The 13,398-nt window shown below is 41.4% G+C and overlaps 1 protein-coding gene across 2 annotated transcripts in view; it reads left to right on the plus strand.

Annotated features, from left to right (window-relative positions):
• The first annotated feature begins 228 nt into the window (after window positions 1-228).
• The window catches only part of st3gal4 (ST3 beta-galactoside alpha-2,3-sialyltransferase 4), a 42,015-nt gene continuing 28,845 nt past the window's right edge, over window positions 229-13,398 (plus strand). For both annotated transcript variants that reach the window (XM_080771435.1, XM_080771436.1), the window contains exons 1-2: window positions 229-523; window positions 11,126-11,203. In XM_080771435.1, coding sequence (XP_080627561.1) covers window positions 11,182-11,203 — 22 coding nt within the window. In that variant the 5' untranslated portion in view covers window positions 229-523; window positions 11,126-11,181. The remainder of the gene's footprint in view (window positions 524-11,125; window positions 11,204-13,398) is intronic.

A 13,398-nucleotide genomic window follows, 5' to 3' on the forward strand; every position in this document is an offset into this window, starting at 1 on the left:
GCTGGAGTGGGAAAGTTTAAATGACACCGGTCATTAGAGTCATATTGACGGACTATATAGGCTACTATTTTGGTCACTCACAAATCACAATTTCTCACAGTTCGTGGAGAACTTGCATCTGTTCAGCACCATGACTGACCAGCGCATCATAGTAGCCTAGGCGTGCGCATGCGTCTATTGAGCAAAGGGTACGCGTTGTGCTCAACGAAAAGCATTCCAGAGGAGTAGGACCGCTATCTGCTCCGCATGCATGCAGTTCCCAGCAGGACCTATTGTAAACAACGATGTGGTCCTCGCATGTTTTAGTCCGCTAAATGCGAGAGGGATGAGCTTTCCTGCTCATGCCAGTGCTTCGTGGGCACCTCCCACTCGGTGCGCGAAGACGGACGCCTATTTATCTCATTTACAAACAGCGAATGCCATTAATAACCAACGTGGACCTGGTGGTAACATCCTTGCCCTTGTTGTACCAACCAGACTCACGCGGAATATAGGCTACATGAACTAGTGGGCAGCGTTGCTGGTAAGTAAGCTATCTATGATATTGTTGCTAAATGCCTAGAGATCATTTTCAAAGAAGTAACGGTGCTTCTATCGGGCATGGGGGCATATAGGACCTATAACAGAGCAACAGCACTAAAACAATGTACCACCCTGGCTGCATTTGATCACATGGCTGTCAAATACATTCAGCTCTACTCAATCTTTGCTTGAAACTTTCTATCAGTGACAGTGGCCCCCAATAAATCAATCTTGCTGTTTGTCTAACGGTGTAACCTACAGTGTAGCGCAGGGTAGGCTATATCAGTCATTTTGGTCTGCATGTGGGAGATCTGTACTGTGGACAGACAGCACCGAACAGGATTAAATACTAAACTTGAGACAGAGAGATAATGACCCTAGAACTGAGAGTTCATTAAAGGCTAGTTTTAGAAATAGCCTTTTTTTTTAAATGTGCCAAACCCTTAAGTTATTTTCACTAAAGCACTTTTCACTAATTGATTATTTACTCAACAATTCTAGTGATTTTTTCAGACTCTATCCAATGCACACCGTTTTGAGCAATTCCGATACGAACAGCTGAATGCAATATGGTTTCCAGGAAAGCATATGAACACTTGATTCAGTGGTTTTCTTTTCTTGGAACTATATAGGGCCATCTATACATGCCCCAAAAATTGGTTTAATGTATCACCACTGACCACCCTTGTTAAAGCCTCCTGGCTCCCAGGGCAAGTAAGTAGAAGAAAGGAGTTTTGTTTCGAATGTGTTAGTCTTCATCATTTGATTTCAGCTGTTGGCTGCCGCAAACACTTAAGAGAAAGGGACTTTTGTATACAGATGTTGCCCTTAACAGATTAGTTATATTGTGCACATGATATTTCATGTGACAAACAGTAAGTCCATGACGATATTGACAGTAGTTTTAGCAGAGCTGCTTGTTGCATCAGATATCATCATGGTCATGGAAATGGATGACAAACTGGCATTTTGAGCACAGTTGAGTTCATTGCAAAAATAGTAAAATCACAATATGTCGGTTAGCTATACCGGTGATATTTTCAGTTTGTAATGTGAGATACAGCCATATTAAGTACCATGCCTGCTTAGTTGCCTACATAAAATTATATGCCAGAGAAATATAACATGGTAACAGTTACCATGTTACCAGTTACCAGGTAACTGGTAACATTGGACTTCTCTTTTGAATGGATAATCTGATAGAAGTTATCATTAATGAAATCCAGACCCTGTGTAAAGCATCTGAAGCAAATGCAATCTACACTAAAAGATTGGGCAAATGTAAAAGCAGTGCAGGGGCTTTTATTGGATGAGTTTCCCTGTGCCTGGCCGTTCCTTTGCCGTTCTGATCACCATCACTGCTGCATTAGAACAACATCAGAGATGTGGATAAGAGACAAAGGGCAAAGGTTACGCGACCCCACCTCATGAATGATATAACAAATCCGGGCTCAATGTTGAACAATCGCGGGTCACGCAGGGGATTTTGGGCTGCGTGGTGAGTGTGTGAATGTGCCTGATGGACAAGCATGGAGAGAGCAGAAGTGTGTAGGGTATTGCCCATATTGAGGGCTGCTGCCACATAATGAAACAGGAACCATGATGCTGATCATGGATTGGTAAAATCCACAGTGATTCCCTTGGAAATGCCTATTAAATGGCTTGAAATTCCCATCCAATTTTAGTTTGCTATGTTTTAGGGCATTTTCTGAAGGCTATTTATTTTATCGCAGCAGCATCCCATTAACTTAATGAGTCTTACTGAGTCTTCTTGTTTCCTTTTTACTGTGGGAACGTCATGGTGACCAACTGGAAATGGTTAACCAGTGTTGTTTGTCAAAACATGTCTGTGCTGACTCTCTCTCTTCCACAGAGGTAATTAAGACCAGACACATTCATTTCGGAAACTGTATACCGGGTAGGATAATGATGCAAGTAGCCTAACCAGACTAATAGTCACCTAATCTGATGGGGTGCCAGGCAGCCCCAGCAGGCCCCAGCCCCCCCCACCCCCCCCCACCCCACACACACACACACACACACACACACACACACACACACACACACACACACACACACACACACACACACACACACACACACACACACACACACACACAGAAACACACAGGGTAGCCTATAGAGCGGTTAGAGTTTGTCCTGTAACCAAAATGTCGCAAGTTGGATCCCAGAAGCAGCTAGTGCATGTGTCCATGTCTTTTCAAACCAACCTTTGAGCTGAAAGAGAAAACCCTTTCTCTATAGAAATCCAGTACAGCAGTTGACCGATGATCTGACAGAGTCATGACCACCCACAAGCCAACTCAAGCCCAAACTACACAAAGTCTGGGATGCCACACCCACTGGCAATAATGTCCACTTTGACAACATTGGTCACTGGCCTGCATTTCCTACACAGTGTGGATGCTGGAGTCTCTGTCCGAGAGCCTACAGTATGAACACAACACATACTGGCTCAGTAGCATCGGACATGCGACATACTGTACGTTATGCTGGTAGGACCCTTGAGTTAAGTCCGGGTAATGCCCGACTGAGCCAAAAACGGGGATATATATATAGCATTTGATCCTCGCTTCTCCCTCACTCTGTTATATTTAAGTGGGAGTAGTTAGTGTGTGCATCTAACTAGACACCCAGACACCGCCCCTCACCTCAGGCTCAAACAGGCTATTTACCTTCATGTGTGAACGCATCTGAAACATCTGGACATTCTCCTGTTGCATGCTACATGTGTGAAAGGCCGACACCGGATAATGTCCAGACCTGCTGATTCCCTGGACACTTTTACAGTCTTCAGAATATGCAGAAAGCCGCTATTATATGATGTCATCAACATTGTATTTGAGATCCACATGGAAGTCACAACGGAACTAGATGATGAATTCCTGTTCTGTTCTTTGACTATATAGAAGTGTCTATTTGTACGTCTCTAGATGTTTTGATGAATTGAACAAGGACGGTGGACCCTCTTATAAACAAGCGTAATGCTTAATTGGGTCGTCCACTCACAGTTAACAGTCTTTGTATCGAGTTCGTGCTTGTAATGTACTGTGATTCTGCAAACTATTAATAAATATTTCAATCAATCAATCAATCAGACCCTAGTCTTGTTGAAGGACACCTTAATGGTTTTTCATGATTGATTTATTGTCCAGTGATCTACTCATTTGGGTTTATGGATCTAACCTTATTAACAACATTGCAAACTTTCTAATACAGCAACTCAATTACATGTATAATTGCATATTGATTCAGTTACCATTTTATTGTTAAAATAAATTAGTGGACATGCATTGTTAATGCATTTTGTAATGTGATTTTCTTAGATCATGACATATTCACATAAATGACATCTCTTTACTGACGTGTAGTTCAATGTTTTCATTTCATTTTTATGGGAATTTCAACCAACTGGTTGAAATCAACATTTTCTACAAACTCATTCACTGGCTCACTGCCAATGATGACTTTGAAAAAAAGTGGAGTGATGGTTCTTCTGCAAAATGGGCCACTCTTTCAAAATGTAGAAGCCAATCATAGTCGATGGGAAAGGAATCTGACAGATTAATCTTGCATTGCCTACAGAGATATTATTTATACATTAAAACAGATGCATCATGATCAAAGTAATCCAGGGGAATCTTTGTTTTTGACATTACGATTTATATAGTTCAAAACATGGATCAGACTGGATTTACTTTTGGGCACTGCTGGACCTTTTTTAAACTTTGCATGCAAACTCCCATTAGCCAAAGTAAAAATGACCTCCCTATAACAGGCCATTTCAAATGGAAGCCTTTGATCATGACACAAATCCCCATATATTTGTATCACACATTTCTAGGGGTCCCTAAACAAAACAATGCAGTGCCAAAATTCACTCACACACGATGTGCTACAAATTTCACTGTCACTGAAACTTGATTTGTTTCGGATCAAACTAAACACAAATGCTCTTGTGAGTTATGTGGCAGTGACCGTCGAACAGGGTTTTGATAATCTACTGTATATACCTTTGCCTGCATTGTTTTGACAAATTTCACGGTGGAGCCTATTTCTCAAAATTTGAATTGCATGTTGAGAGGCCCTATAGGGCACACCTCCATAACTGCTTTTCACTTCTGCCCCTAGCAGCCATCACAAACATGATGGCTGCACCCCACAGCTGCCACGGGCCTGGTTGTTATGTCTTATTGTCTTGTGTACAGGTACTGTACATAAGAGTACACATCTTTTTTTGTTCTGATCTGAACCCATTTTTGACTTTGGGAACCCGTTCGACTGCATGCCCACGGCCCCACGCCAATGTCTACAGTACAGTACAATATAGATGATGTGTGTCCACTCCTGACACAGACTTGCGCACAGTGCGCACATGCACGCTTGCACACAGACTCCACAACTGTTAACGTGCTGAGAGCATTTCCTCTCAGCACGGAAAAGGAAAGTGTGCATTTCCTACACACTTCCTTCCTACAAAACGTTGTGTAATCACTAGGCTAGGCTATGGCATAAGAACACAGCACAGACTAGACTACATTAAGTATTAGCCTGTAACATTGTGTTCGGCAACAACAACAATAATAAACAAAATTGTGATAATTTGTCCATCAAATAAATTACCATGGCGATGGGAGAGGCTGTTTTCATTTTTACTCCTCGACAGCAAAAGTACATACAATTTACAATGTAGGCATTTAGCAGACACAAAATAACAAAAAGCATGGCAATACATCACATACATAAAAAGTAGTTATCATGAAACACGCGTAAGCTAAGAACGTAACAGTGGGATATCTATATAATGAAACTATACATATATAGCATACTATATTATGCTATACATATACTAATATGAAGTGCTATGACTACATACAATGCAATTCTAGTGCTGTCTGTTATAAGTCTGTATCAAATGCTATCTAAGGTCACATTCACACCAGAGAGCTTTGCTGCGATTAAAACGAATCCTGCTGCGCATTTTCAGAAAGTGCACTTCGTTTGGCAGGTGTGAAGGCTCATTCGAATCCTAATGCGTATCAAAGAACCGCATTCTACTCCGAGCAAAAACTGGGTTTTCGCTTCGCTTCCAATCGCACTTGATTACGATTCGGTGCAGGTGTGAATGCAATCCGCAGTAAATAAAGGAAATGAAGCAAACAATGTGGCGGGTGAGGAGCTGAACACAGTTGGAGACGGAGAAGGCATATTTTACGCAGCGCAAAGATGTCCCGTTACCGTGGATAGACGTGGTCGAATGAGGAGACTGAAGTCCTGATCGAAATGAGGACGATTACATTAATCAATTGCTTAAGAAAACTCATAAAAACACTGCAGTGTATTATAGCCTACAGAATATTCTGTCTGTCAGTGCGTGCCGTAAACATGGGGTGCTGTCACTGTGTGGGGACTGGGGAGTAGGGACTTTCATCTCGATAAACTTGTAAACATTTTTGCACTGCTGTCTGTTATATCAGTGCACTCAGCGCTGTGCCTCCATGCCCAAAAGAACAGTGCATGGCTGCATGCGTATAGTAGAGAGCGAGAGAGAGAGGGGGTCACGACACATGCACGTTATGAGTATAATTTTATCACCATAGACACTGTGTAGGCTAGTTTATGAATGGAACACATTGATAAAGGTCCCCCCTGCTGCGTTTCCAATTGCTGCGGATGACAGTGTGAAGGCAAACCGCAGCAAATGAAATATGCAAGAATCCCAATTTCTCCTCCCATACGCATCAAGTCTACCGAAGTATTAGGTGGGAATGTGACCTACTGTAAGTATACAAAAAGTGCTATCTAAGGGGGTAGGGTAAGAGCTACCTGTGAGCCTTTGTGTATTTTGTCAGAATCCAATGGGTAGAAAATATGTCATCTCACTTGTCACTCTGCCCCTTTTAACCTTGTATTGCCTCATAAGCGACCGTTATCATTTGTTTATTTTGGTGAAGTACTTTATACTTGCTTATACAAGCTGTTTTGTCAGTCTTTTTTCCCTCTCCCTCAATCATTCAGTATCACGGGGACCCGGGGCTTAACAGGTGCATGTGGCAGTTAGTTCTGTTTGTAGCCTAAAATCTCATGTCCAAGACGACATAGGCCTATTTTGAAAAAATACAAATATTTTTCTTTACATAAGTTGAGCCTTTGCATACGCCTATAAGGTCGTCGAGGCTAGGGCAAGTGCTACGGCAAGTGCTACGGCCTAATAGCAGCCTGATTGCAGTGGTTTTCAACCAAGTGGTCCGGGGACCACCAGTGGTCCTTGAGGGGGTTCCAGGTGGTCCCCAGCTAAATGATAGAGTGCTGGAGTTGGAGAGTTGGAGATGTTCAACTCTTGAGAGTGTAAAATGAAAGCAAATGGACCCCTATGGGTCCAGTCCATTTGGTCTCATTTTACACTCTCAAGAGTTAAATTATTGTTAAACATCTGCATCACTTCCCTTCACGTTTGCCTGTTATCTCTCCTAATGGTACCACAATACAGCAGGTTTTGGGTCTGAGAAGATAAACCTCATCAAATGGTGGTTCCGTGGCTCAATTGCCGATTACTCAACTCTGTGCCAGAACGAGATAATCCAGAGAATAGCTATTTAATCCTCCTGTGCCAAAACGAGATTATGAGATTTGATTAACACAATCATTCCCGGGGGTCAAAATAGGAGCTCTGGGGTGCCGGAAATACATGGCCGCTTTTACTCTGATCAATAATATACAAGGGACGTTCAATATTTAGGGACGTTCTAATTCCTAGGGGGATGATTTATCTCCCTACCCCTTGACACTCATTATGTAGGGTCAAGGGGAAGGGGCAAGGGCTGAGGGGTAGGGTTAAAAAAGGAATTGAGAAAGGGCCATACTCTCTCCCCATACGTCCTATGTATGAGTTGATTGGATTCCCCATGACGTTTCCAGACGTCCTATGGATGGGATGTTTAACGCATTAATCCAGCATTTATTTTTTTATATATATATTTTTTTCTTTTTACTCTTACTTCTTTAATGTTAACCTACAACCCATTTATATTCTGTATAGATTGATACACCCATTTTTGCACGCGTTCATGCATGCTTGTGTGCGTGCGTGCGTGCGTGCGTGCGTGCGCGCGTGCGTGCGTTGTCAGAATCAAAGGGATAGAAAACGTGTCATGTCACTCTGCAGAAATATTTTCAGAGTAGCGACCCTATTCCAGACTCCCCCTGCCCCTTTTACCCTTGCCCCACACAGACAGCCATTGTGCTGTTCTGTGCCTGTGTTGCCTTTTGCTCCATGCGAGGCAGTTTTGTGCCTCTTATGCCTCCTGTGTTCTATCTCGGGAGCCATGTGGAGCCGGTTAAAGTTCCCCTCAATGAAGTTCTCTCATGCACACCATCATGGAAACAGCACAGCCTCTTTTCACGTGGCTGGAGCTGACAGGTAGTGGTTTATGCAGGGATTCAGGGTAAGCTGTGTATTGCTTTTTCACCGATTTGCGATTAGACTTTTTTTTTTTTTTTTTGTATTTTGTATTTTGTCATACCTCAATCGGTTGTACTACTTTGTATGTTTAAAACCAATGAAAACCAATAAAAGTTCAAAGTTACAAAGTCAGAATTTAGAAGCTAAATTACACTACATTATAAAGCAGTAAAATGCACACCTGTTGTGGCATTCTCAGACTTTGGTATTCATAGAAACTGCAGTATTTGCTATGGCCAGTTTATGTGCCGTAATCTTTCAGCCTCAGTAGTGGCAGTGCTGTTGCTGTAATGGTATTCACACTAGATGCATTGACAAGAAAGGGAAACTGCGAACACCCACGAAGCTGGGTTGAAAACGCAGAGGTAAAGTCAGTGACGTATCACGGCCGCAAGGCATCGGTGTAAACGGCACTTCCGCATACTCTGCATACGTCACGGTCTATGACTTGGCCAACCGAACCGCGCACAAAGCTGTGCTCTTCTCAATATACTGTACATACATAGATGTGTTGCTTATTTTATCAATTATGCACAGCTGTGTCTAATGATATCCCCTCACGTCATGTCCCTTCTTGTCAACTTTGTCTTTGAATGTGCCTTCTAATGTAACTTTATCTTTTAATGTTTAGAGTTTAAAGATAACTTTGTATTTGGCAAGATCTTTGCTGTGACCTGTGCTGGCCTGTCGCTGTCCATTGTTGGTGGTGCTGAACCATTAACCAATTGATGCATGTACAATAGATCAACGTGGATATTGTAATGTATAGACAGTGCAGGGAGGTTTCTTTCAACAGTGAAAGCGTGTAGTTTCTAATTTCCTCATGTACACAATTACAAAGGATAGCTAAACCTCTAGCGGCTAGAGGTTCGGATTAGATCAGCAAGGGGTGGCTTTGATGACATTAAAGTTGCTATAAGCAATAATAATGTCAACATTTTCATGATTTTATTTTTATATATATATTTTTTATTCAGACAGCCAGCAATGGAATTAACACTCCCCCCAAAAATGTAGTCTCTGTGACACCTCTAGGGGCCGCGGTCGGCCTTCAAAGGTGAGGAATAATGCATTGAATTTGCCTGTCTACTTCCTGAACATTTTTGACCAATGTGTGGGCCTACCAAAGTGTGCCCGTGATGCATTATTGCAGTGGTTTTCAACCAGTGGTACAGGATCCGTACTATATGGTTTCATTTTACACTCTCAAGAGTTAAATTATTGTTAAACATGTCGTATCTGGAATCAATAATTATATGCAATAACCCATGTTCTTGTGCAAATGTAAACTGTTGTATTCTGTCTGTCCTAACTATCTGCATCACATTACTTAATTTGCTTTAATATGAAAATGGTTGAAAACCACTGCATTATTGTTTATTGGTGTTGATTGGTAATGGTAATCTGTTTGAGGCAACATTTATGTGGATGGATAACAGGAAAGAAATCTGCAGGGGCGCCCGCTATAGCCTAGTGGTCTCAGGGACTCGGACAGGGACTCGAACGCGTCGCGTGTTCGAGTCCCGTTTATGACGACCTTTGCTGCATAGTCTCGGGTAGCCAGAAAACTATTCCACAATCTCCGAATGCTATATATAGAGTCTGGAACTACAGCTCCAAAAATCCGAGTAAGATTTTTACACATCCCTAGTTTTGGCTACAATCAATTTTTTGATTCAATATTTTTCTTATTCTATACTGATTGACTAAGATTGGCTTCCAAAGTTTGCAGGAATGGCTCGCTCCTCAAATCATGAAAGCATGACACTTTGAATACACATTCCCGTCTAGGCCAAGCAAGAAATTACATATTTCAATGCAGCATCATAGTGAGTGGTGACACTATAACAGGGCAGGCAGATTCACAAACCAGTAGACCTATACACACTATCTCTGGCTGGGGTCATGTGATTGAGTTGTGTACAGTGAGTTACATTTTTCAGATCCCAAAGTTTGTTTGCCCTGGCTATAGGCAACCCGGCTGGCGGAAACCTGTTCTCCAAGAAGCACACATTTCTAGTTGTATATCTTTTTTATTCCTTTTTTCATATTACATTCTGTTTTAATTTGATCTACCATCAATTGATCTACCATGTTTTTGGCTTGTGCATATCGTTGGTCCGACATCCTAACAATCCAACACGCAATAGTCTGACACCCTATACCTTAAACCCTAACCCTAACATGTCAGCTTGTGACTGCAACTTGTTCCTGTTCGCAGATGACTCAGCACTGCTGGTCTCGGACAGGAACAAACTGCAGGTTGAAAAGACCCTCAGCTCTGAACTCGGTAGAATCTGCACCTGGCTCGCTGATAACAAACTATTCTTACACCTGGGAAAAACTGAATCCATTCTCTTCGGATCAAATAGTAATCTCAGCAAGGCAGATGGCTTCTTGGTTAGAGTGGGTGACAATATTATCACACGAAAAGATGAAATTACCTACCTACTGTAGGTTCCATCCTGGAGGCCAATCTTTCCGGTGATAAAATGGCCACCAACTTAATCAAAAGTAAATCAAAGAACAAGATTCCTTTACAGGATCTCCTCAAATTATTGGTATGTCGGGCTAACCGCCTGTGGTTCATCTCTTTCTATTTCTCACATTTTCTATTTCCTCATTTACCAGCTCACTGCTCTCAACGTGCTTTGTGCATTTATTTTGTGTGTGTGTCATGCATCCTGCATCCGGTTCTGTCTTCACCACTACTTTTATTAGGGTTATACGCTTAGTGCTATCTGCGTCACTCAGCCACGTCTTATCTTCAGTTCTCAAACTGAAACCCTCTCACAGTGCCATCTTTTCAAACCACGGGGGGCCTACCTCCCACCGCATACTGAAAAGACCCAATGAAATGCCACTGCTGTGTTTCTTTTGCAGTCACATCGTTCGTCATTTTGCGAATGGGGAGGATGTCGGAGAATTTATGAAGCCTTTTTAAAGGAGCTCGGAAGGACTTTCATTTTGTTGGCATGCGAAGGATCAACAGTGGTGGAGCGAGTCAGCTGTCTGAGGCACTAATAGGTTGTTCTTCCTCTTCTCTTCTCTCTCTCTTTCTCTCTCTCTCTCTCTCTCTCTCTCTCTCTCTCTCGTTTCTGTACCCCCACCCCCCACCAGGATAACAACACCATGTGCTGCACAGAGACGAGAGGGCCAAGGAGCATGTGAAGAAGATGTCCCATAAGGCAGCTAAAAGTAAGTTCTCCTGATGTGGGTGGCCATGAGCACATCTGTGCATCAGAGAAATGTTCCTTTTTATCCAGTGCCGTTAACTCTTTACAGTCTTTGTAGGCCACTGTTTCTGGGTCGCGAGTAAATACCCCTCTTTTGTTTCCTACATTTTGTTTTTGATGATGATTATTTCAAAAGGTTTTCCAAAGAATCCCCCAATAACTAACAATTCTTCCACAAGTTTAAAACAAAAATTCAGATAACACAATTCAAATAAAAACAAATGCATTCATTAGAGGGAAAATACTTCACATCGTGTATGTGTGGTGCATTGTCTCATTCCAGTTACTTTAAAACTCTTCAAGATGACTCATTTGCTTAAAATTGTGATTGTGATCCAGTGGTGTGGTGTCTGGGTAGACGGACACTAAACACTGTATTCTTGTGTTATGTTCTGGCATATTCATACAACCGTCAGTTCTGGTTCTTCTTGACTCTGTTACGTGACTATCTACTTTCAAACAATTCAACAAACCCACTGATGCACCCAGACTTTGGCTGTACTTTGGCTGTAAGGAAATCATTGTCCACAAGGTTGAATGGTTTTTAGTTTGCATATTTACTGAACCATTACAGTACATTTACATTTACAAAAAAACAACTTCAGTTCTCATGGCGCTGGTAAAAAAAAATCCATAATTGAGCCCTTGCCTAGGCTTTTGGGCTTGGTGCCCAAAACAATAATCCAATTAACTAATAAGCTAGATAATATCAGCAATCATAATAATAATAATAATAATAATCAGAAAATACAAAAAACCTTTTTGGTGTGTGTGGCTTTGGTGTGGCGTATATCTTTTCTACGTCCGAGAATAGACATGGTAACGCCCCGCCTGCCTCTGATTGGCCTACCGACACTGCCGGCCTTACCAGAGTTTCCTCTGAGGTGGAAGATACATGCTGGATATTCTGCCACGAGGTTACTCCGTGGTGGGAAATAAAAAAAGAATACAAGTATGATATATTATACAAGAGAATGACAGCTTGGCACGCGCGACAGTAACTTTTATTTAAACTAATATTGTTTATGCCGTTGTTTATGTGTAAACTTGAAACATTATTGTACTGTAAAAAGGTCTCTTTTCCCTCGATCTTTATCTTTTTTAGTATAACAGTATTAGTTTACTATAATTAGATTAATGCCTTGATCTTTATCCTTTTTAGTACAATAGTATTAGTTTACTATAATTAGATTAATAGAAGCTAAATTACAATAATCAACACTAACACTTTAATTTAGAACACAGCCAAATCAAATCATAGTACTGTACATACTGTACGTGTTCAATCAATTATTCAATCAAAGCAAACGGCACAAACAATATTAGTTTGCCTCTTCTACAAAAATTAAAGTTACAAGTTACTGTCGCGTGTTGCCATTCTCTTGTACTTGTATTATTTCCCACCACGGAGTAGCCTTGCATCTCGGAGGACAGGCAAGACGGGCAGTAGTCGGTAGGCCAATCAGAGGCAGGCGGGGCGTTACCATGTCTATGCTCGGACGTAGAATAGATATATATTGGTGTGCTCATTCACTTTTTATACAAAGTGTTGTCTGCTCTGGTTGGAGCAGTTTCATCAAATATGGCTCAACGATGGAGTTACTCGCAGAGTATAATGCAGCCATATGTCAGGATATGTGCTTATCAATTCCGACATGGAGGTAAGTGAAGTAGAGAAAAGGACAAGGTATGCCTATATACTCGATAGTTACATCACAGCAGTGTATAATAATAAGATGTCATGCTTAATTTATACTCCTACAAGTTAAAACATATCATGATGCGATGTGTGTTGCGAGCTTGTAGACCGGCTTTTTAGTATAACTAATACATGATTTATACAACTTGTAGATCAGCTTTTATAGTATAACTAATACATAATGAATACAACTTGCGAGTATAAATCATGCATTAGCATCAGTATGCCAGCATAAGGAAAAAATAAATATAAGCAGAAGAAGGCAAAAAGCAGAAGCTGGTCGTAGTGACTATTAACTAGAACTACTAACTAGTGACTACTGACTACTAACTAGAACTAAGATGAGAGAACATATTACTCCAGTTTTGGCTTCACTGCACTGGCTTCCGGTTGTTTTTAGGATTGATTTTAAAATGATTTTACTTGTTTATAAAGCTCTCAATGGTCTCGCACCTTCC

Source organism: Protomyctophum bolini (assembly GCF_963924005.1).
Source record: "Protomyctophum bolini genome assembly, chromosome: 9".
Lineage (NCBI taxonomy): Eukaryota > Metazoa > Chordata > Actinopteri > Myctophiformes > Myctophidae > Protomyctophum > Protomyctophum bolini.